We start from the raw sequence: 25983 nt of genomic DNA on the forward strand, positions 1-25983 counted from the left end.
TTGCGGGTCACATTCTATGCAGATCCTGGGTGAACGGAACCAAGCACATTTTAGCTGTCGTTCACGGAAAATTCATCGAATGGACAATTCATCGCAAGAAAAATTCATCGCAGAAAAATTCATGGCACGAATTATTGATCGCAGAAAATGTTATTCGCTAGAAAATTGAAACGAATTGCATTAATACTGATGTATAAAAAGTAAATTAAAGACGGAAATGCCAGCCTGAGTGTCCGAGTGGTTAGCGTATCCGCTCTCCAGCCAAAAGGCCGCGGGTTCGAATCCCGCTGTGAGCATGGATGTTTGTGATTGTCTGTGAAAGCACTTGTGGTGACAGTCGGCGGTAAATGGCATTGGTGTTAGATGATGAACGTTGGTGGAGTATTGAGATTGTAGAGTTGATGCCCTCCCTCGATGAGTCTTTGGACTCCCTGGAGGTGTGATATAATAATAATAAAATATAATTTTATTGTTATCTATGAATTAGTCCGCGCGGTTATCCCAGTGACTCGTTGCTTCACAACCATATGCCTGGGAAAGGAGTGTCCTGGGTTCGAATCCCGTCGCTGACATGAGGAGCTTAGGATCTTTCTCAGACATAGCCAAGTTAGCCAGTTTTGGGCGAGGACAACAGGGTTTTCTTCCCCAGTTTATGTGGGGTTTTTCCTCCCACAAGCAATCAAATTAGTCCTGAAAACATAACGCTTCTACAGACATAGGATACACTGGGAGGCATAGGGCCAACCCCCTCATCCTCGTATAACGGTTTCGGTTATAATTTTGTAAATATTAATATTCCTTCAACAGAATCTGTAGTATCAAAGTAAGAAAGAATATTTATATCATTTTAAGACGAAACAGAAATTAGGAAACTCACCAATCAATAAAATATTACTTTCACTGTATAAGAATAAAAAAAAATTATGAATAAATAAATAATACATAGATTATCCCTCTTTTACCTCTACGTGTCGAGAGTTTCTATTCCTTATAACCGTAACCGTTATATCTGGATAAGGTGGTTAGCACTATGCCTTCCAGTGTATCCTATATCTGTAGAAGCGTTATGTTCTCAAGGCCGGTTTGCCTGCTTGCGGGAGGAAAAAACCCACATAAACTGTGGAGTAAAACCCTGCAGTCCTCGCCCAAAACTGGCTAACTTGGCTAAGTCTGATAAAGATCCTAAGCTCCTCATTTCAGCGACGGGATTCGAACCCAGGACAATCCTTTTCCTGGCATATGGTTGTGAAACAACGAGCCACTTGGCTAAACGCACGGACTAATACATAGATACATAATAAAATTTTATTTTGTGAAATTTACCTTGCACTGCATTTACTTTTAATATATCGGTATCAATGCAGTATCATTTCAATTTTCTAGCAATAACATTTTCGGTGATGAATTTTCCCTGCTATTAATCTTCCCCGCGATAAATTGTCTCGCAATGAATTGTCCGAATACGTCTCGCTGTAGCTTCGCTATTCAAGGTCACGGTTACACCACCCTCTTCAATCAAGTAGGGCCCAATTATGTCATGGCCGGAAACTGCACACCATATGGTGACTTAATGTGAAGAGGCTTCTCTTGGACAAATTCAGGTCTCGAAAAACCAAGAAACCTGTAGGTTCATCATATGCTTCCTCCTCCAAGAACAAGACATTATGGTGGAAGGACGGGTCTTCATAGACATTGGCCAGCACGCGTGCAGCGTAATTCGTTACTGTTAAACACTGACCAGCCTGAAGGACGTACGAAAAGGCATACAGTTTTTTAGGATTCTCTTGAATGTCCGCCTCGGTATCCCAAGTTTTACCGCTGTTCGGTGTTGACTGCGTTTCGGACACTACTTACAACAGTTGCTCTAGCACAAAACCGTGATTCTCGTTTGTGTTAACAGTTCGTGGTCTCCCACGAATTCCCTTTGCATTACGGCAGAACACTCCCAGTACGTCGGAACCTCTCGATTAAGGCAATATTGAAGCTGTTGCTTGGGGCGCGCTTACGGAAACGACTAACAAACTGCTCACAAACATGTAAGCTTGGACCATTTTTTCTACAACTCCGTACGAACGAAAATAATGCTCAACAATAAACGTCTTTACACCATTGCTACAGCTAAATGTAATGCCGTAGGCTCTACACCTGCTCTTTTATTAATATGCATGCAGTCGAACGCTATATCTCATACCACGTGTATTGAAGGGGGGGGGGGGAATCGAAGTTCAGCATTTTTTTTTTTTGCGCGATACTGTATGTATTTTGATATGTAACGGAAGGGATAAATATTAAAAAGATGGCTACTTACTTACTTACTTACTGCTGTTTATCACTGGTATCGTGTTCTTGAAGATGAGTACACTGTTCGGCATGATTACAGTAATTAATTTCCTTCAAGTATATAAAATTTTGATAACGCTCAGTTTATCAGACAGGTCATAAAACTCAAGTTTTTACTGAGGCATGATTATCTGATTACCTGATGCCACCGAACTACTTTTAAAGCAAAATAGTATAAAGAAATATCTGAAAGAAAATCCGTAAGTTAAAATATTCTCCGTAAAAATGTATGGGAGTATATGAAGAAAAAATACTTTTACTGAAAAAGGTCACCCTTTTTTGAATATGTTGAAAAACATTTTAGACACAGCTCGAAATTCTCTTAAACCAAGCATCTTGATTTATAAGTCAATAAATAAAGAGAATTATAATCTGACCATGTCTTCCATCTGTAAAGATACCAGAAATGTTTTCTAGTCTTCTACAGCCGAAGATGATTTTTATTAGAGATGTTTTTCGTTAGAAACTCACCCTGCACAAGACAGAAATCAGTCAATAAATGTACCTAGTTGATAGGCCTAACATACATATCATAGCTTCAGCGATCCTGACGTTAATTCTAGCAATCCATTCTTCTTTTTCATTGAATTATATTATATAGCTTTCCATTAACCATTGGGAGGAATTTCTCACTTTTTTTTTTGCTGGAGGAAAGGGGTGTGAATATCATTTCCTTGAAACTTTCTTCTTTCATATATTTGGAGGGGACCAGAATATCCATTTCATATTTTGCACGTTCCTCAGGATTTCTTTCAGGCTCCCATATTCTGCCTTTCCCAACTCTCTCTCTCTTCCAGATGTATTGTGCCCATAAACTTAGAGTAATTTATTTTATTTCTTGGATGTGCTAGTACACATTTTAAGAACGTTTGTTCATTCTGCACGTATTCACTCTCTGAAGAGTCTTTTTCAACTAACTGCTCGACAACGAATGATGTTTTGCAGGAGTTTTGAAAGAGAAATCGAATTCAGGCAGTAATTAAAGGAGGTGTAGTGAAGTTTTTAAGAACTAAAAATATAATGCAATTTGTAAATATATTTCAATTTGTAATTCTGAAAAATCAGCTTTTATTTTTAAAACGAATGTTGTCGTCGCACGTTTTGTATAGACATGTTCTTCTTATGCTGAACATTCAGACAGGAGGGCTGCATCTGCTTTGAAATAATGCATGCACATCTTGTTACCTCCTTTAATTCTTTTTCAGTAATACCAGGTGAAATTATTGTAATTTTTATTGAACTACAACCAAGTATTGAGTTCAGTAACGCTTACTAATTACTTTTATTTACAGCAAATTAGAGAATTGGACTGATAAGCCAATTTTCATATCTCTCTCACTCTCTACAAAATGAAATGACTCCAAAATTACACGTTTGTGTTATACTGGTGTCCAAAACCTAAGCGCAAACACTATTTCTGAAGATTACAACTGCAAATTTAGACAAGTCAGCTTGTGGCAATTTGTGTAACTGACGTTTTCGAATAGAAAGCGGATACACATTCAAATTTTCGAATCTCGCACAAAGTGGTCACGTGGTGGCACTCAACAGGCTAGCAGGCAAAAGTGTGCACTAAGCGAATTGTGTTTAAAGGAAGCTCTTTTCGTGAAGGGACAATGTTGCAAACTTGGATGTCTTATAATGTCTCAAAGACATCAGCTAGATGATTTCACTCGGGGAAGAATTATTGGAAAGCTTGAAGAAACATGAAGAACGTCTGGGACACATTCGTTTCAAACCGAATGTGTTCCAGACGTTCGCTAATAGGTCGCCCTCACTCTACGAAGGAACTTGAAGACAAATTTTTGGTTATAACAGCAAAACGTAATGGACGCGCCACGGCAGGCCACTGCCAAATCGGCTCCATTCAAGCTCAGGTACTCGGATATCTCACCAAATTATAGCAAGACGTATACGACAAGTAGACCTATACACCCGAAGGTCTGTATTCTGCGTTCCTTTATCCACGGCTCATCGTAGAGCACGTTTTCAGGGGCATTGTATTAATAAAAATTGGACAAGACACCAAAGAGCTAATGTACTCTTTACGTATGAAATTCGTTTTAGTCTTTCTTCGGATTCTAGACGCACTTGATCTGGCGCGAAAATGATAGCATCGCCTTTGTTGTTTTATCGCAACAGATTCTCCAGACACATCCCCATACGTGTTGCATTGTGCTCCTCTTGCAATTGTCGGGACACCCAACGGGAACGCACTTCGAAAGCCAAGAACATAGTGAACAATTTCGCAAACAATGGGCTTACGGAAGTTCACCACTTGTGCAATTTCATGCAGTTTGTCTTCTGTCGTTGCTGGATGAATGCCTGCCATCCGATATGGATCTTCAATTTCATTGCTGCCCGCTTTAAATTCATTGCACCAAACACAAACTTCTTTGACATAACCTTTTCGCCATATACATCAACCAGTTCAAAATGAATGTCACTTGGTGAAGTCCGTTTTGCTTGCAAAAAACGAATAACTTCACGGATACCTTTTTTTGGACCACACTTCCACGGTAGGCGCTATCTTGCAACTGGAATTAGCTGAGAGCGCCTCACTGCAATGGCGGTGTTTTTAGATGTTATTAACGGTTTATCGATCCACCGTGTTTTATTTCATTCGCTTTCGCCATTATTAAGAAAAAAACGCGTTACCTTACTTTTCGGAAACCCTTCATAATAATACAGCTTGATCGTGTTACGATTTAATTTTCGATTGTCGATATTTCTTTTGCTTTCAGCAAGAATTATCCTGATGTCTGCAGCATATTTACTCCAACTAAAGTGATACTTTGGTAAATAAAAAAAAAAGTGTGTATGTGTTGAACTTGGACTCCCTTTTTTGGCTTATGTTCTCTAAATATCTAATTTGTTTTCCATAATTTGACCTCTACAAATGGTCCGATTGAAACCGAAATGACTTCACTAGTTTTAATAGCGATCTTAAGCCTTCATAGCTCAATTCGCATAGACGATTCTTCTGGTTGGAAAGACCAGTTTCTAATCCCGTCTATAACGTGAAGAACCTTTATCAGATCTTACTGAGGGGTGTACAGCCACCGTGATCATAATACTCGTTGCTCACGCCTTTTCAATTCGCGTCGGCGATAATGAAAATACGTTCAGTTCATGCAAACAAGAAAACTAATATGCTCTGTAACTGTGAAGTCTACGCTCAAAAAAAAAAAAAAAAAAAGATTGCAGCGCAGTAATGTAGCGGTTTGTATAGTTAAAATTTAATCTACGTTTCACTATGTTCAAACCAATATAACTGATTAAAAAAAGTAACAGATTTCAGTAAAATGAATACATATTCTTTTGTACTATTCTGTGGAGAAAATGATAATGTATCTGCATTGCGTTTATTAAAATTATCAGAATAGGCCACCAACTTGAATGTACAAGTGGTGGCCTTGGTGATCGAGTGGATAGCGTCGCCTCATTCCACCCTACAGGCTATGGATCCAAATCGCATCGCACTGTGGCATGGATGTTAGTGAATGTCTTTAGGTGCGAGATGAGTTTTATCTTCCTGCTTATTTCTTATTCAGAAGCCGACCACGTGGTTGTTTGTCTCCCTCAACCTAATGGTTGGTGGGATAGCAGTGCTACCTACCTTAGTAGGGAATTATGATAGAACAATGCGGTTTCCCGCTGCATTCCTTACCAGTGTACGTGTATGTCCCGTGTGTGTTCAGAGTTATGTACCAGAGGCTGTCTTTCGTCTGTGGGATTCACATAAAAATAAAATGTGTAATAACAGTATACATGAGGAATTATAAGATAATGAAAATTTAGTTTCGTGTAATTTCGCCAGCTTCTTCGGCATTTATCGAACACAAGCACTTCCCACTGACTTTCACTGAGAGTTTTCTATTTAGCTCGGCCTAACAACACTGCTGGTTATCGAGTCAAAGATAACCTTTCTTATTTAAGTTTATGGAATATCAATATTTTTATCGAAGAACATATAATTATCGTTTGGTGAAACTGAATACAAGAAAAGCCTAATGGAAACAAAATGAGTATTCAGGGAAAACAAATCCAGTTCCTTTTCAAGTCCTAGCTCGTGATAACTTAAAAAAAAAAAAAAATCAGCTAACGCCTTTTTTGTTCCCGTATATAGGGAGTAGGCGAGGCCGTTTTATATATATATATATATATATATATATATTTTTTTTTTTTTTTTTTGTATGTTGAGCCAATACACAAGAAGTTGGTTGGTCAACCTATAGTACGTTAGTACCCTGTGTGGGTGGTGGATTGGGAGGTAAGAAACTTGTTTACATTTAATGTAAAAGCTTGTACTGTATATTGTCTCTTTGGGGTGATGCCATACAGAGCTAACACGCTGGCATTTTAAATTCATTTATTCCGTGGTTTGTTCACAAGGGGGTTTCAATAAAATTTGTTCCTTTCAATGGTTTTATATGCAGGAAAAAATCCATCTTCTTTAGTATCGGTCAACTTTCCTTTGTACAAACCATCATATTTCTTTCCTCCCGAAGCTAACTTTGTGCCTTCGTCCATCATGCTTATTTTTTGTCCTCTTCGAAGATTTATCTCGCTTGACGACAATGCTTCATGGTCATATAATACCTCTCGATCCGAAGAGTAGACGAACGCATAGTAGTAGTTGAGGTCTAGAGAGTGAATCACAGGAAGTGATGCATCTGTCACACGAAATCCCAGCATTAGCTCGTAGGCTAGACGACAGAACTGAAAAGAAAATGCATGATCAATAGAATTTTAAGATAGCTTAAAGTGCATTCTAATAACATAATATATCACACTAGTCTAAGGGTGAAAAGTGAAAGAAAGGGTAAAGTATTATCACGTGCCTTTATAGATTCGAATACACGAAGAAAGTAAAGAACTATCTCGAACCGTTGACTAGTCTCTCACTAATGCGATCTGGAAGGCTCAGTACTCTAAGTAATCCCTATTCTTAAGAGCTAAAGTTCTGAATAGCAGTCAGAACACGCTTAAACAATGATAGGATGTTCGATGACCAAACCATTTTAAAACCAACGGAGAACAAAAAAGCAAAGAATATCCTGGGAATGACCGTATCTTAAGTAATCTTCGAGGTAGACGAGGTCGCTAATTAGAAATGTTCCTTTCAAGGGTGGGCGTTGTTGAATATAGATTCTAGAACATCTTTCCTTTGCTTCTTTGTTTTCTTGCCTTTATACTTAAACCTTAAACCCTTTGTCAGCTTACATAAGTGACTTGTAGCTTCTAAATTTACATTTCCGTTGTTGAGAAAGATGCAGAGCATTGCGAACTAAAAGAAAGTGGGAAGAAAGAAAAAAAAATCGTGACCTTGAAATTTGCTTCTGAACCAGATTCTTTTCCCAATTACTTTGCTAGTCATTCGTTAAATGATCACCTTATATAAAAAAAATTTTCTGAGTAGTACTGTCCTTTAAGATTTCGCCTTGGAGCCTGAGGTATTTCTTTGAATTCGTATGTTATTCGGGTGGTTTCTGAGCTAATAAAACTGTAATTTCCTGCAGGAAATGCTTTGCCACTTTTGTTTGAGAATGCTAATTCGCTTTCTTTTCACAAACTCATGTATAGGCTCTTCGAATCCAATAGGAGATTAGTTCATAGATATTTGTTAAAAGATGACGATTGAATTATACAGAAAAGCATAGAATAAATAGATTTCAATCGATCGCCCAGGTAGATTTGCTCATGCTTGAACGTTTACGTATACCTACTGAGACGCTTTTCTTCCATTTATCACGCAGGTGAAAAAGCACGCAACAAGCCAGTAAGCATTTCAATGTCTGGTTAAGAGATATTTACATGAAGTTAGAAGAGCACTGTCGAACAAAGTATTAAGATGCTTCATTGTACTTCGATATTTACGATGACTTTTTCATCATTAAACAAAAGCTTTCTCTTTTACTTTTTGTAGGAATGAGAGTTCAGTGAAACTTAACAAAAGGCAATGTTTACCACTTCTTCCATGCAAACATTTAACAAAGAAAGGCAGAAAGATCGATATTTCCTTGCATATCTATCCAGTGATCGCCTTGTATTATACATTTTATGTAGATTTTTCTATTTGAGAGCGTTCCTTTGTTCGTGACTGCTTTCACCACTGTGTGCAAAATATGTATGTGTGTGTGCGTGCGTGTAGGCAGATGTTTCCTCATATACATAATGACTTTCTGGTGGACAGGACATCTGTTTCATCAGCGTCTTAGACTTCTGAGGTTTACTGCTACATACTGAATCCATGCAATCTGCGTTGATTATCTCGAAAAGATTGCCTTCAGCCCCTTTTGGCCTTTTTAATTTATTGATATGGGGATTTATCTCAGACAGAAAGGATATAAATTCGCGCCGAGTTATAAATAATTATTAATTTCACAAGTCAGTTTAACTGATATTTAGGTTGCTGCATTATTTTACATTTTCAATGAATAATAGTAGATTCTAGTTATCATTAAAAACCTTAACTCAGGATATAGGCAAAACTCTTTGGTTGGGAAGATCTGGGTTTGAATCTCGCGTAAGAGGCGAAGAACTGTATCAGGGCTTTTCAACTGATGCTGAGTTAACTAGCCTCAAGCGGATGTGGAAGAGTTTTTTTGTCCAGGTAGAACACACGCAATATACTGACAAAAGCATACTTATAAGCATAGGGCTAACCCCCTTATCCTCGAGTTACGGTTACGAAATCCAAAGATGCTTGGAGGTCGTGACACTTAAGTGCCTGTTAGAACCATTGATAATGATGACCTAATTGTAATTTATACATAATTAACAAATAATTATATTACCCAGAATTTCTTTCATCGTTATGAATTTAATGTTAATGTAATAGCATACATAAATCTATAATTTTTATTTTCTCTAAGTTGGTTAGGTCAGTTTAGCACGTTGTCTTTCACATTTAAAATAATGATGCAGTAATTGCTGATATTTGGAAAGATCTAAAATAAATTTTATTTTTAATTGCAAATAAATTGCAATTTTACGTGTTGTAGACTTGGATAGAGAGTGACTGTTTCGCTTTCCAAACAATAGAACCTGAGATAGATTTAATCTGACTGCGAGCATGGATATTTTTGATCTGTAGATGGCAGAAAAAATTTCATTGCCCAATGCTTGCTAGAAGCTTGAAGACTGGATTGAAAAGGTCCCATTTTTGGTCTGTACAGCAGGTTTTCCGTATTATCTAAAAACGGCACAACAATGCGTAAAAGCATGTTTGTGAAAAATATCCCTAAACATATAAAAGTGTATTATGGTTATTCAAAGGTCTTGAAAAAGAAAACAAGAACAGTATTTAAGACTTACATATAAAAGACACTAACATACATTTCAGTTTATTAATTTTGTTACATTTTCTCCTCTGAATTACGTCACGTCAACTGTACTTCAAAATTCTCGTGGCTGTGGTTTGTTTTATTTTTCAGGAATGATGCATACATATTATACTAGGTTAGACAGTTGACAGTAGGCAACTGCGTAACCCAGTTTAGACAGTAATAGGGAACTGTCCTAGAAGCAATAAGATAGTTGCCAAAACAATAATATACAATTTCATCATTGTTTATAATTTATTATTCTCATTATTAATCGGTTTTATTTGATTGCATTTCATTTTGAATTTTATTATGTTCTGCTAATAATTTTTTCCGCTTAATTGTGGATTCTCTGACTGTCCTTCCATGAAAACTTCCCTAAGTCAAGAATTAAGTATTTCTTGTTTCAGTGGTCATATTCTTAGAAGGATAATGCCACTGAAACGGTTCAGCAACACTGTCAGTAAGTGTAATTTCCTACATTTATTGATGGTTGCTAATTGCTGAAAGAGAAAATCCACTCCTTATTACCTTTTGTGTTAGGATTACAGACCACAAAATGGCGGCATTCTTTTCCTTCTCTTCACTGGATGTCACGTAAAATTAGTGATAGTCTTTGGTCAGCTCCTCAGATCGGCTACCACTGGAGGCTGAACTCCCCCCCACCCCCAGTCTCCAAATGTCTGGCCTAAAATGGCATTATCTACCTTCCTATCTAAGGGAATAAAAGGCGTTTGCGGATTTGTTTTATTTTACTACTTTTTTTTTGCAATAAGCAACTGCTGTATATGCTGATACCAATGTAACTTTTTTTCAGGTATTCTGGAGAATTTGGGTTCATTTTTCATCCGTTGTGTTAAACGTTATGCAAGGAAAGCTGAGTTGAAACAATTCTGGATAAAATAATCCACAGAACCAACTCAGATAACAAAATACGATGATAGTATGTATTAGTAGGTGCATATACGCAAAATAAAGAAAGTATAGTCATGATTATCCTTTAATTTTTTAAGGTATTTTTTTAAAGATTTTAAAGATAGCATAACTACAATGGAAAAAAAAGAAAACAAACATTTTTAAAAAATGCTTGAAATTTCTCTATTTCTAGAAATAAATATACTTAATGTAAAATGGCACTTACCCCTGAAGACAGGGTGCAAACGATAAAGTCTGATTGGGCTAACAAAAACAAATCCTGCAAAATCTGCCACGTCGAGAGATTTGAATCACGTTGATTTAACTGGCGTGCTTCATATGCAACCGCGGGATTATTAATACAGATATAGGATACGTACCTATTGGAAATAAAATATTAGTTTGGTATCCTGCAGAGACTCAAAATACATTAAATATATCAAATAAATCACTGCAATCCTTTTTATATGCTCGTAAATAAATTACTGTGATCCGATATATTTACTAATCTGTTTTGTAACTAATACCCTCTGGGATACCATTCCACAGGGATAATACTATAAGAATTTCGAAGATGTTGAGGGATTGGTGATTGTTATAAGTTGTATAACAATTCCTTCCTACCCAATACAGTGGCACTTGTTGGCAACTAATCATATAATTGATGGCGCCTGGCCTGCGATATCAATGAGAGTTGTGTGTTGGAAGCAAATTGAACTTTAGAATTCGCTGAATAACATTAACAAATTGTGCACTATACTAGTAAATACAGTGCTTATCCTGATAGAAAAATTAAATGCACTTTTGTCGCATCTTTCAAAAGCGTATATATATATTAGGATAACCAAGTTATTTAATAAACTTGGTTATTTTAACTCCTAATCCCAAGTATGCAAACAATTAAGTCTGCGCCTGAAACTAAGTTCAAGTGTAAAGATGATACAACACCAGGGCAAATCATTGTAAAGGTGGATAAAGATCTTATCACTATTCTTAGTATTTTCCCATAATGTAAAGCACATCTCACTAGAAGATGTATACTGCAATGCATTATGGGTGGGGTCACTACCCAGACCGGTTTCAACCTTTTTTGAGGTCTCCTCTCCTCAGTGAGTAGCTAGGCCCTAAATACCAAAGTTATAGTAATACTGAGCTTTATCAACTTTACCTATAGAAGTTGCAACAAAGTGTTTTTATTTTTAATAATATATATATATATATATATATATATATATTCTTAGAAATGAATATAAGTAGTTTTGAGAGAGTTTGGTGATTGACTTTTTTTAAAAGAAATATTTGACTAGGATTTTAATCATTTTTGATATTTTTAATCTCTACAGTGACGTGTGACTACTATAAAACGATGGTATGGTTTGGAAAGGCTTTTTGCATAATTCGATATGCTTTTCAGTTGTTTCAGTAATTAGCTTCAATCTAAGGTACACCAGATGCCTTGAAGTACATGTTGGGTTGTAATTTCAGAACAATTCAAGTATGAACTAATAATTATCTAGTTATCAAGCCGTACGTAATTCCATTCTTTTCCGACAGCGTATTTTTAACAAGTTAAGAAATGCACTGCGTAACATTGCTAACTCTAGGATGGATTAAGTAGTTTTGAATTGCATCCGAAGCCGTAATTCCAAGCACTGCGCTGGAATTAGTTTCGATCTCTTATTCTAAAGATTCAGATGGTTGTAATGTACAGATCATTTTGCAGTTTTAAAAAAATAAAAAATAAGGTTATAGTGAAACTCACTTGTTTTTGCATTCCTGCACAACACGTGGATCGTCTGTAGCGATGAACACTCGTCGTTTTAGAGGACCATACTGCAACTCCATCCGAAGATAAACGTCTTCCACCTTATCCATATATTCTTTCAGGTCATGGAAAGAAGCTTCTGCCTGCAATTTATCGGTCCTTCTCACGTGGATTCTATAACATTCGAGTAAAAATATATAATAGTTCAATGGAGGCAAGAATTTTTATTCACTAGTTCATTTTAAAAACAAAATGATTGCTCTGCACTGTGTAAATAGTGGAAGCAGTACTACTTTATGCATTACGGTATATCAGTAGGAAATATTCTAACGTCACCAATATTGGTCGGTGGAGTGAATGCATCCGGAATACATTCACCTACATATTCACTTATCTGTGAATTGCTTTTTGATGGTAGTGGATGATTTTTCACTCCCACTGTGAAACCACCACCCTATTCATTGGAAAATTCAATTGGCATGAGGCAAAAAGTTCCATGTTGATTTTGTAGAATAGGACTTACCAATTGTATGACCCTCAACTCATCCAAGGTAATGTAACGTTCTATAAGCTTTCAAACTTTTATTATTAAAAAATCCCCTGAGAAAGAATTAATCAGGACAGTAAAAATGCCAACAAGAACAAGAATATATGCTTGTTCTTGTTGGCTGTTTAAACATATCTGGCTGTTTAAAAACAACCAGAATATATATACTTAGTTCCTTGCATGCTACAAAACATCTGTTTACATCCTAGCAAATTAATAAATATGTTCTATAAGTTTGGTAAAAACATTCAGTGATCCCAACAGATCAGCATTCTAATTTCAGTTTGAAGAAATAAATGCTGCATTCTTACCCAACAATAGGATGCGTATAGCCAATGTGTGATTTTTCTTCTTCAAGGAATGCTAACAGTTGCTCGTTTGGACGCATAGCATAGTAAAGAAGTTGTCCGTACCACCAAGCCATTGGGTGTTCTTGTAGAAGACTTATCTGAGGCCCAATATCACGAGGTAGATAGGTGAGTAGAACTCTTGAATCAGGACCTAAATATTGTTATGTGTAGTGTTTATTTGTGAGTCGAAACCAACTGAAAATATTGCTAAAATCATTAATACCAAACTGAATTATTTAACATAAATAAAGAAAACACCATATTTTCAGAATAGTAATGGTATGTGAAAAATTAAATGAAACACGAATGAAGAATTTATTTAAGTTCAAGGTAAACGTTTACATTTTTGTAACTAAGTGAAAGCACTCCTGAAAAATACACTATCCTGCAGTCAGTCATATAATACCTCCTACTGTAGGCAAAAAGAAGATACATGGATCGCTTATCTTCTTTATAACGGAAGTAATTTCGATCTTGTAGACCGAGCAGTAAATATACAAAAAGAGGTGATAGCAGTTCAGGGAAGGAGGGGGGGGATAATAGTGGGATGAAATTTGGAAAAATGTCTATGTGCTATTAGACGGCTGTAATTAAGCATTTCTAATGCCAAGCGTCTTGAAGAAATGAAGACCCACAGGTTGGTTGTATCCTAAATCCTGAATACAAGTAAATGGCGCTAAAATATTGCCAGGCCCAATGCTTCATGAAAAGACTAGTTCCCCCATTTTCCCTCATATCTCACTGCTTACAATTACACATAAGCATTCCCATAAGTACCATTCGTAGCTCAGTCGGAATAGACGAAGTCCTTTATTCGGAAGAACCTCGGTTCATTTCCCGTCAACGACGTGAGGAATCTTTATCTGGTCCCTTTCGATGAAAGATCAGTTAACCCGTCTCATACGGAGGTTGGATTTTTTTTTTTACTCGGAAACTGGTTTTTCGTCCCACAGAAGGCAAACCGGCCACGTGAACGCTCACGGATTACAGTCACATATATTGCTTTTAATGGAATGCAGCAAGGAGTGACGAACCAGCCGCATTCAGTTCGTCGTAAATCCCTCATTAGGGGACTCCACCGTCTTAAAAAGAAAAGAAAGAAAGAAAAAAAAACGGGTTGGATGAGAGTCAGTCCCATAAGTGTTTTCCTCGACACGAAGATAACGCTGCATGCAAGAAATTTCACGAAAGCACTTCAGCCCATAAACCTTTGTTAACAATAATGAATACAAATCATCGCTTGACAAGAACCAAGATCCGGAATATGGGTGTGGACCGCGGTTTCACATACACGCTCTTCTGCTTAATGGGCGTGTTTGAGTATTTATTTTAATAGTTTTCTAGTAGTTTTCTTCGAATCATGATGATCGGAATCGAGAATGCAATGACGTGGGATTGTTTATTTTTTTTTCTTTTTTCTTTTTTTCTATCGTATGGAGTAGGTCTGCCTGTTGTGGTGCGTGGGATCATTACTTCTAGAATTTTCATTGTTTTTTCTTTATAATTGTGAATGAGGAGATTTTTGGTAGTGGTAAACACGCGCATGCCAATAAAACGGTTATTGTCAACAGGCCATTTGAAGATATCAGAATTGCATCGTCACAACCTAAACCCGTTGGAACATTTCTTGTAGAATTGGAATATAAAATTGAAGCACGACCACTCCTCTTCATGTGAGCATTAGTGTAACATACTAATGCTTAACGGAGGAGTGGAACAAAATGTTGCCAACTTTCTGGTGGAAATTAGTAAAATGTCTTCACAATGCATTGAAGCAGTGATCAAACGACGTATGCGTTATTAATTTCAGTAAAGATCTGTTTTGTATATTTCTGCTCGTTTGATGACTGGGCAGGATAACGGATTTTCAAAATGTTTCTTGCCATTCTGTATTATTACGTTTATAAAATTTTGGTGTCTGTTTAGCCTTGTTAAAAATGATATTTGCTTCCATAGAGTGATATAGGATCGATTCTAGTCGCTGAATGGAGAAACTTTATCTAAGCATTTCTTCAGCCATTTCACGGGGTAGTTGATCTTTTATACTGCCAAGGAGGAAGGGGGAGAGGAGTTTGACTATCCTGGCAAAAATTCGGGGGTTTAACTCATTTTGTCACATATTTGAACAATTCAGGAAACGAGCAAAAGTTAAGAAAAAGTCTTTTCCTTTTGGTATTCCGTTAATGTGGATTGAGTTGCCACAAAAAAGGCATTATGTATATTTGGATAGTTTACTGTGAAATCGTTAGTCTACCATAAGATGGGGTACTCAGGGAACTCATCTACTTTATATCTTTACAGCCAAAATGACTATATATAATTGTTTCATCCGATTCATAATATGATGTCAGTATATGTGGTGAAAGTGACTTATCAGTCTGAAATTGAAGGGGAACTGCAAACGAAGTTATCTTCTGTACGATTTAGTCCACCAAAGGATGATGCATAGATCTCGTGACTAAGAGCAGAGATGAGAAGACACGTGCTTCACGAAGTTCAGTTTCGAGGTAAGTAATCGTGTTAAAATAACTTTTTATGCTACAAAGGAAAATGCGTCCGCCTTCATCCCAGTTTCTCATGATCTAAACGATGCTGTGATATCTCGAACGAATATTGAAATTCTTGGTATAGTAAGAAGAAATGTACGTAATAGGCATTTTAAACCTTGTATAGGATGGATAAATTCAAATAAAGTTCTCTTATCACCATTTCATATACAATTCAAGTTAATGAAGCAAACTGGTAAGGCATTAGACAAGAATTGAACAAAATTGCCAACATTTATAATGAATATTGCGTCTTGGAACGTAAGGGGTACGGACGAATATATTACGACTTTAGATGATACAGTATACGGAGATATAAAATAGGTATGATGTTTTCCTTACTAAGATTACCATCTGAATGTTTACAAGCTGTAAAAATTAGATGGTATAAAATACAAAACAATAAGAACAATATGTGATTGAACATAAGAAGAAAAAAAAAACAATTATGGATCAAATATGTTTATCATGTTTAAAATATTATTTATAGAAAATTTCGAAATATCTGATTACAGATAAAACAGTTTTGTTCAAGCTTTATTCAAAATTTTTTTTAAAAAAAAAATCAAAATCAGCTAACGCCTTTTTATTCCCCGTATACGGGGAGTAGGCGAGGCCATTTAGCCCTATCTAACTTTTGGAGACTGAGTGGGCAGTTCAATCTCCACTGGTACCAATCAGAGATAGATGGCCCAAGGCTATCACTAATTAAGCGGTACTCAGTGAAGAGAGACGGCTCAAATGTGCCGCCATCTCGTGGTCCCTTACCCTAACACAATATATTTAATGTCTGAAATAATGTGGGTTCTACGGTCGATTTTCTTGAGTTTACAGGACGAAAAACCCGAGTTTCCGGGAGGAAAAACCTGCTTGCCCGTGCCAGAGATCGACTAACTCGGGAACCGGTCGAAAAAAGGCTTAGAAAAATTTCCTCTAGTCGCCGACTAGACTCGAAACCAAGTCTTCCTTCGTGCGGCCAAGCGCGTTGGTTGGCAAACGCCACATCCACTGAGCTACACAGGCTCTTATTCAAAATTATGGACCAATAATAATACCTAACAAACAGGTAATGGAAATGATGAAGTTATAATAATAGATTTAAAAATTACTTTGCGAGAAACGAAAATGTTTCTGTTCATAATAAAATCATAAGCAGAAGACAAATTCAGAATTATATAAATGTGAAAAATAGTATTAATTTTACTCTGGTGTTCTACTACACAAGTGATTACTTACACTTGGGCTCGCCGATAGTTTTTTTGGCATGAAACTCTGGGATTTCGATCCGCGTTTCGTAACCGGCTGTAGAATAAAACGGGATTTACCATCTCCCTTAAACTTAAAATAAAAATTATTAATTTTATTTTAGAGTAAGACATGTTCAAAGTATATACTACATGATTAAATTCACATTATCGTTAATGACCTGTGAATAATTTTCTTCCAGTTAGTCTATTACTTGTCAGCATTGCAATATTCTCAGATCTAAACTTTCGTATTTCTAAGGCAATTCTGACTGCATCAATCGTGATCTTGGTCTCCCTCTGAGTATGTTTCCTTCCATCTTGGCATCAAATGTCTGTTTGCTAACTTCTCGTCTCCCATTCTGGTTAATTGGCCATACCATCTAAATGAATAAATGCAAATAACGTCAAGTTCCTTCAGCATAACTTTAGTTTTAATATGATTCTGCCACTGACGCCATCTATTCAGGCCCCTAATTTTGCTCAAACTCTCTTATCTGTGGTCTGCAGTCTTTGGTCAAGTGTTTTACTTCTGACCCAACTCAGATTCATAAGTTAAAATTGGCTTGAACTCAGTCTTATATACTGATAGATTGGTGGTTTGGCTAATTTCTCTCTTATACCATATAAAATTCTTCAGCAGGCAAACCAGTTCTGCTTCTTCTATTGTTGATTTCCATATTTAATTTGTATCTTCACCTAAAATTGTCTCTAAATGACTGAAATATTTGACTTATTCTATAGGCTCTCCATTGAAAATACAGATGAAATTTCCTTCCAGCCTGTTTTCATAGTTTTGGTGTTTTTATTGCTAATTTAGTTTAAAAAATCTTGGAGACTTTCACTGGGATTTGTGTAGGAGTTCAATATCATCTGCATAAATTAGACTGCCGAGTTTCATATCCCCGATTCTAGAATCATGTTTAATGCCTTTTCCGAGCCTCCGTAGCTCAGTCTGTATAGACGAAGCGCTTTGGTGGGAAAGCCCTAGGTTCGATTCCCGTCCATGAAGTCTGGTCTCTTTCGACTAAAGGTGAGTTAGCCGATCTCATACGGCGGAAGAGGGTTTTTTGTCCTTCAGAGCAGTAAACCGGTCCCGTAAACACACATCGATCTTCAGTCATAAAATACATACTTAATCCCTCATTAGGAGCGCTTAATCTCTCATTAGGAAGAAAGGGGGGAACCCCATACGAAACAAATAAAAATAAATGCCTTTTCTTCCACCACTATCTCACCCATGATTTAAACGAAGCCATCTTCCTGTACTTTATGGATTTAATTCTAACAGCAGAATTACAATTTAAATATTGACTGTTTATTGCTCTGCATAATGTTCTATTTATCCCATACAACTGTAGCGTTCAGAATAACTTTTCTCTTGGCACCTTGTCATATGCCTTTTCCAGATCTACAAAACATAAATACAGATTCTTGTTTTACTCCCTCGATTTCTTAACTATTAATATTACAGGAATGACAAATACCAAATAACATTCTACGCGCTATTATACTCATATATTTTATATATACTGTATTTACATGAAACATTAATAAAATGGAATAGAAAGAACCATTCGGATATTAAACTCAGTTCATTTCATGTTTGACGTCACTCGAAACAAACTTTCTTTCGTAGATGAGTAGGTTCTAATTACTGATTACCTGTAATAATAATTACTAAAACCCAAAAGAAATAGCCGAAGATTTCGGAACAATAATCTCAACGGGAACTTCATAAACACCGATCGCCAAAACTAAAGAAGTTATATTTTCAAAAATCACGAGTGAAAGCAATGCTCATCGTCTTTTCGACGCGGAAAGAGTCATTCTTCGTCAGTTTGTTTATAATGGTCAAAAGATCAATGCCTGATTTTATAAATGCGTTGTGCATCGCCGACTACAAAGAATGAATCAAGTGAGACCGGCATTGTACCGATTCGTTCTTGCTTCCCGCCAATGTACTATCACTCAACGCCGCGATTGATAAACAATTTTTCACAAGCAGGAAAATCACTGCCTTTCACCATTCCCCCTACTCGCCAAACCTTGCTCCAATCAATGATTTTCTTTTCCCGAAGTTGAAATTTTCATTTAAAGGTCGTCATTTCCAAACATTAAATGACATTCAAAGATACCAGATACAAAGATTTACACAGCATTAAGGAATAGACGTTTCTGGATGGTATCAGCAAAATGTCTGAATTCACGAACAAGTGTATCAGTCAGTGAGGAGTTTACTTTGACGCTAAACCTTCTTCTTCTTCTTCTTCCTAACATGGAATATAGGCCATGTGGCCTGTTCCGGTCTCATGCCATCTCTTTCTTGGTCTTTCCGATTCTTCTTTTTCCACTTATTTAGTATCTGTATAATATTTTTGGTAGTCTGCTGTTGTCCATTCGATTTAAATGTTCTAGCCATTTTTGTTTATACTGTCTTATGTAGTAATTAATTGGTTTTATTTTTAAGGATTGTAAGATTTCTTCATTTGTTTTGTGGTCCTACTTGATATATCCAGCTGTTTTTCTGAGGAACTTCTTTTCTGCTGTTTGAATTCGTTTTTCATCTTTCCTTTTCATGGTCCATGTTTTGCTTCCGTATAGTAGAGTTGGTTTTGACAAGACATTATATAGTCTGATTCTAGGGATCGCTTAAATATATTATTTATTATGCCATTTACTTTGACGAAGTTTGATATTTTAGTGTCTATGTCTTTTTCTTCTTCGTATGATAGATCACATCCCAAGTATCTGAAAGTGTTTACTTGTTCTAGTATTTTATTATCTATCACTATTTTACTTCTTATTGGGTTTTCTCCTTTGAATGCCATTATTTTTGTTCTTTCTTTGGATATTGTCATATTATATTGCTTTGAGATATCATTTAATGATTTTAATGATCTTTGTAAGTCATCTTCTGATGTAGCTAATACTATTTGATCATCTGCAAATAGTAGTGTATCTATCTTCATTTGCGGGGTCATTTGTATACCAAATGGGTTATGCTGTTTCCAGATTGTTAATATTTCATTTATACTGTATATATATTGAAAAGCAGAGGTGAGAGGGCACATCCTTGTCGTACTCCTCTTGATATATTTTTCCATTCTGAGGTGTGTTCTAATTTAACTGCTATTTTATTTCCTGTATATATTTCTTGAATAGATTGTAAAAGTTGGCTTGGTATGTTTAAATTGGTTAATATTTTAAACAATTTTTGTCTACTAATTTTGTCAAAAGCTTTTTCATAATCAACAAACGCCACATGTGTTTCTTTTTGAAATTCTCTTCTCTTTTCTATTAATAATTTTAAAGTAAAAATTGGATCTATGCAGGATCGGCCTTTTCGGAAGCCATTTTGTTCTTCTAGTAATTTGTTTTCTACAATGCTGCTTAGTTTCTCTTTTAATATTCCTGCATATATTTTATATCCTGTATTCAGCAGGCTAATTCCCCTATAATTATTGCAATTGTCTTTATTTCCTTTTTTATAGATTGGGGATGACCAGTGCTTTTTTCCAAGAGTTAGGGGTTTTTCCGGACATCCAAACCATATTAAAAAATTTCAAAAGTCTTTCATAAATTTTTCACCTGAATTTCTATATTTATATTGTCTTCTCCTGGCGTTTCCTATTTTTCATCTTCTTTATTATATCTTTCAGTTCTAACATTGTGATATTTTCTATTAGGTCATTCTTTGTCTTATAAAATTTTAATTCATTGTTCTCATCTGTCCACAGATTTTGGAAATAGGCCACCAATTTTTCTAAATCTATTGTTTGTATTTTTATCTTTTCTTTTATTTCTTTATTCATGTATTTTACTACTTTATAGATTTTGGGTTGTGGCTTAAATAAATCCTTTTCTAGTTCTGTTACGAAATTGTTCCATCTTTCTCCATGTTTTTTCCTTACTTCTCGTTTTGCAATTGCACTATTTCTTTTATACTCTATTTCTGCTTCTATTGTTTTGGAATTTAGCCATTTCTGGTAACTGTCCTTTTTGGTTTTTATTATATTTTCTATTTCTTTGTTCCAGTCTCGTAGTCCTTTTTTTCTAATCCATTTGTGCTTTATTCCTAAGGTTTCTGTTGCCGCTTTTGTGAGAATTTTTTTCAAATTTTCCCATTCATCTTCTATGTCACATGATTCATATGTGGTTTCTGTTTTTAAGTTTGTGCATTTCTGATATTGTAGTCTAACTTGAGGATCCTGTAATGAAGAAATTTTGTAACTTGGCTGGTAAGAATTTTCAATTCTATGTGTTTTTAGCCACTTTGGTTTAAAACGAATTTTTGCTGATACCATATAATGATCAGAGTTTAATTCAAAGCCTCGATATGCTCTTACATCTAAAATTAACTCCGCTAATTTAAAATTTGTGATAACATAGTCAATTACTGATTTGTATCCTCTGGCTGACCAAGTATATTTATGTATTTCCTTGTGTTTAAACATTGAATTCATTTTTCTCATATTATTATAAATGACAAAATCGCGCAATCTGCGACCATTTTGATTACATGTATCTTCGCCAAATTTACCTATATTTGTTTTGTATTTTTTGTTTCCTATTCTGGCATTTAAATCTCCTGCTAGCAGTAAATAGTCAGTTTTGTTTGTTTTATCTATGGCATTCTGTAAGTCTTTATAAAATATATTACTGTCTTCTTCTTTTCCCTCTTCTGATGCATAAGCACTAATTATTGTTATGTGACCTCTTAATGTCTTGAGTCTAATTTCTATTAGTCTTTCATTCAAATAGTTGTAATATACAATATTGTTCTTCAGGGATTTATGTACCATAATCATTATACCTGCTTTTGCTCTTTCTTCTTTTTTTACTCCACTGTAGATTTGTATACAGTTGTTTGTTTCTTCTGTACCTTTTTGTTTTTTCTTTGTATCTGTTACTATACATATCTTTATGTTAGCTTGGTTTAGTTGTTTATCAAGTTCTTCTTCTTCGTGTGCAATGCTTCTCACATTCCATGTTGCAATCTTCATTATGTGTTCCTTTTTCCAATTTCGTTTACCGTTTCCTGGGTTGTGGTCTTTTCCTTGGCAGTCCGTCCGGCTTTTCTTTGCATGAAACTTGAAAGTGTTGTGAATTTCCCCAGGGCAGGTTACTAACCTGTCGCTGGGTAAGTCCAGTGGTAGGGCTGCTACCTAACAACGCTTAACCTAAAATTAGCATTTATTGTTGGTTTCTATTTATTGTCTCAAATCATTCAGCTGCATCTTGTATGATCACAAAAAAGATTAAATACGGTATAGGAGAAAGTAATAAATTATATGGCTAAGTTTAACCTTGGTGCATAATAATAACAGCTGAAATGCAGTTTAAGAATAAAATCAATTTGATCATAAAAGAAATGAAGTTTACCCATTTAACCAAGAACCAGTAATAGAGAAAATAAAGTGAATAAAAAGGAAAATGAACACAACTAAATAGTTTATGTTAAAAGTGTACAAACAGAAAGATTTCCCAAATAGACACTTCGGTAAATCAGTTGGAAAACGAAACCAATCCTTTCTTTAAGGAAGTTGAACGAAACCTTCTGAACCCCAAACTGGTCTTAATACGTGAATGATGATGCGATCAGGCTTGTTCTGTAGTCGTTTTTAATAGTGAGCTATACGAATTTCAACTACATTTGATGAGTTCTCTAGGTCTGTATAATTTTATTCGCAAATAAGAAACCACTCCGTACAGATGCAGCATAAGATGTCACTCGCAGTTTTAAGGATATCACGTTTAAAAGGATGGAGACAAACATCAGTCACTTTCTTGGCCTCTAGCATTTTACACCATAACTATCTCTTTCTCTTAATAAAATAAAATATGCAAAACAGTCAATGCACAATACGAAATGAAATAATTTAATTGTCAAAACGATTAATTCCACTTACCGTTTATTATTGGATACGGACTTTTTGTTTGTACATCTTCTTTCGTTAAGGGACACTTGCTGCTTAAAGGATGAAAAACGTTTTCCCAAAGTCTAATAGGGAAATGCCAATGGGAAACGTCAAGAATTAGCCGGCGACCTTCTTTGTAAGCCTTCGCTAAACACCAAAGCAGATCATGTATACCAGATGCAAAACCATATGGATTGGTGAGATTGCAGACCATTTTGGGAAAACTGCTGCAGTTCCTTGGGTTCTGCGCAATAAAATAGTATACTGAGTGGAAGTAGTTTACTAACCACAAGAAAATATAACTTCTATACTTGCATTAAAAAATGACTAAATTGTTTGGATATTTTATGACAAGAGATTGCAAGTTTTTATTTAACGGAAGCAAACAGACCTACAGATAATGATTAACTGTTACATTGACAGAAACCATCGGATTCAATGGACAAAAAAAGCCTCTGTAAAGAGAAATAAATTCTAATTTACATATGTATAATAAAGTGCTTTTCAGAATGTACCACACTCTACTAAATTCTCCTCACCTAAGAAATACAGCTCCCTAACTCTGTCCAAAATCTGAAAGGCCTTCATTAGAACGTCAGTGGAAATTCTCCACTGCCATAGAGATCGCTGGTTAGACTAGAATTCACCATTTTGAACACAGTTGTGTTTGCCTTCTCGTTGTTGTTCCTGCGTGCACGTGCAATATCTCACATCTTTCTGTCTATGAAAATATCTTGGTAACCATGGTGAAATATCGGCTAAATATCACTACATAAAAAGTGATTTATCATTCCTAAACGTCTGTTTCTTCTGATAAACAAAAACGTGAGTGATAACACAGTCCAACACAATTTTTGCTGACTTTTATATGAGACTTGTTTTTTACTGATTTGGGTGCACTGATTTCAAATATTACTATTACTATTATTACTATTATTACGGGCAACTCCAGGGAGTCATTAGACTCATCGAGAGAGGCCCCAAATCATATTCATCACAACTATTTGACATTCATACAGTATCTATCATACCTCGCCTTAAACTCATTCACTGTCACAGCATCCACTACAGACTCAGGGAGCGCATTCCACTCATTCACTACTCTAAAAGTAAAGAACCCAGCTCTAACTCCTTTACTAACCACACTTTTGCCCAGTTTCCATGGATGTCCCCTAGTCCTCCCACAACCAGCCCTGTTCTCAAAAATATCTTCTGAATTAATTTTATAGAAACCCTTCAGTAATTTGAATGTCTCAATCATATCTCCCCTCCTCCGCCTATCAACCAATTTTTGCAACCCACAAATCCTCAACCTGTTCTCATAAGGTTCATTCCACAGACCTGCTATCATCTTGGTCACTCGCCTCTGGATCCTCTCCGCCTCCTCCCCATCAAGAAGAAACCTAGGTGACCAAATCTGAGCACAGTAGTCTAGATGGGGTCTTATCAAGGCTCGATAAAGAGGAACAATAACCTGCTTGTCCCTGCTTGTCAACGTATTTCTTCAGCAACCAAGTGATTTGATGAGGTGTTTTGGTCACTTTTGCAATGTGTCCCCTAAATTTCAATTCCTTATCTACCAACACTCCTAAATCTCGTGCCTCATCAATTTCCTGGAGCAGGGTTCCACCAATGCAGTAAACTGCCGCCAATCTTTTCACCCCAAAATGCATAACCTTACATTTTGCCACATTAAACTGACATCCATTCTCCTTAGCCCAGACCTCCAATCTATCCAAATCATCCTGCAAAATTTTGACGTCATCTGCATTCACTATTGCCCTACCCAACTTCGCATCATCCGCAAACAAATGAACTGTTCCTCTCAGATCATTTCCTATATCATTTGAACAAATTAAACAGCAGTGGTCCAAGAACAGATCCTTGTGGCACACCACTAGTCACAGGCCGTCTTGTGGACTCTACTCCCGAGTAAAGCACTCTCTGATATCTCTCCGTCAACCACCCTCCTATCCATCGCACCAACCCTATGTCCATTCCCATATGCTGCAATTTACTGATTAGAATTCCATGTGGAATCCTGTCAAAGGCCTTGGCAAGGTCCAATAGAATCACCGTAAACCCATTACCCTTATCCAGTTCAGCCGTCACTGTGTTATAATACGTGAGCAAGTTACTGAGGCATGACCTACCCTTCACAAAACCATGCTGTCCCCGATACAGTATCCCATTTTCTTCTATCCAATCTTGTATTTTCCTCTTGACTATTTTCTCTAAGACCTTGACAATGATTCCTGATATGCTAATTGGTCGGTAATTTACAACAGCAGTCTTGGAACCACCTTTATGCAGTGGAACTATTTTCCCCTCTTTCCACCCGCTCGGGACTAACCCAGACCCGAGACTCAAATTAAACAAAATGGTCAAGGGTACTGACAATTCTTTAGCTGCTTCTCGTACAACACGAGCTGGTATACCATCCAATCCCACAGATGTATTGACATTGAGGTTATGCAATAGACTACTCACCTCCACTTCATTAACCACAATTCCCGTATAATCTACTGGTTTATTTGTTTCTGCAATGTCACCACCTGGATGATATACTTTTGCAAAGTGCTCACTCAGTAACTCAACTATCTCAACTGATTCAGTTACCTCCCTACCATCCGCATTCTTTAAAATCAATCTGCCATGTACATTTTTCCTTTTACTTGCTACATATCTAAAAAACTGTTTAGGATTCTCTTTAGCCTGCATGGCCAATGTTCTTTCGTAATCCTTTTTTGCTTTTCTTACCACACTCGTCACCCTTCTGGCCTGCGCTTTATACCGTTCATGTGCCTGCCGGTCACCCTTCTCCTTAAATTCCCTCCATAGTTGTTTCTTTTTTTGCAACTCAAGCTTAATGGTGTTATTCATCCATTTAACCCCTACTTGATTTATTATTCGGACTCTAGGTATACAGTCAGCCATTGCTTCATGCAAGCACTTCTTAACTACCTCCCATGCACTATCAACTTCTAGTCCTTGCAGTTGTACATGCCATGGCACTGAACCAATCAA

General features: G+C 36.3%; 1 protein-coding gene across 1 annotated transcript in view; it reads right to left on the reverse strand.

Moving 5' to 3' along the window:
- Positions 1 to 6694: 6694 nt before the first annotated feature.
- Positions 6695 to 25983, reverse strand: part of LOC150101381 (alpha-(1,6)-fucosyltransferase-like) — a 65661-nt gene continuing 46372 nt past the window's right edge. The window contains exons 6-10 of the mRNA XM_090400788.1: positions 22948 to 23200; positions 13207 to 13396; positions 12346 to 12522; positions 10810 to 10963; positions 6695 to 7062 (exon numbers count right to left, since the gene is read on the reverse strand). Of these exons, the coding sequence (XP_090256914.1) occupies positions 6742 to 7062; positions 10810 to 10963; positions 12346 to 12522; positions 13207 to 13396; positions 22948 to 23200 (1095 nt within the window). The 3' untranslated portion in view covers positions 6695 to 6741. The remainder of the gene's footprint in view (positions 7063 to 10809; positions 10964 to 12345; positions 12523 to 13206; positions 13397 to 22947; positions 23201 to 25983) is intronic.

Source organism: Typopeltis vanoorti, chromosome 11 (genome assembly GCF_054136105.1).
Source record: "Typopeltis vanoorti isolate ZY-2024b chromosome 11, IOZ_Tvanoo_1.0, whole genome shotgun sequence".
Lineage (NCBI taxonomy): Eukaryota > Metazoa > Arthropoda > Arachnida > Uropygi > Thelyphonidae > Typopeltis > Typopeltis vanoorti.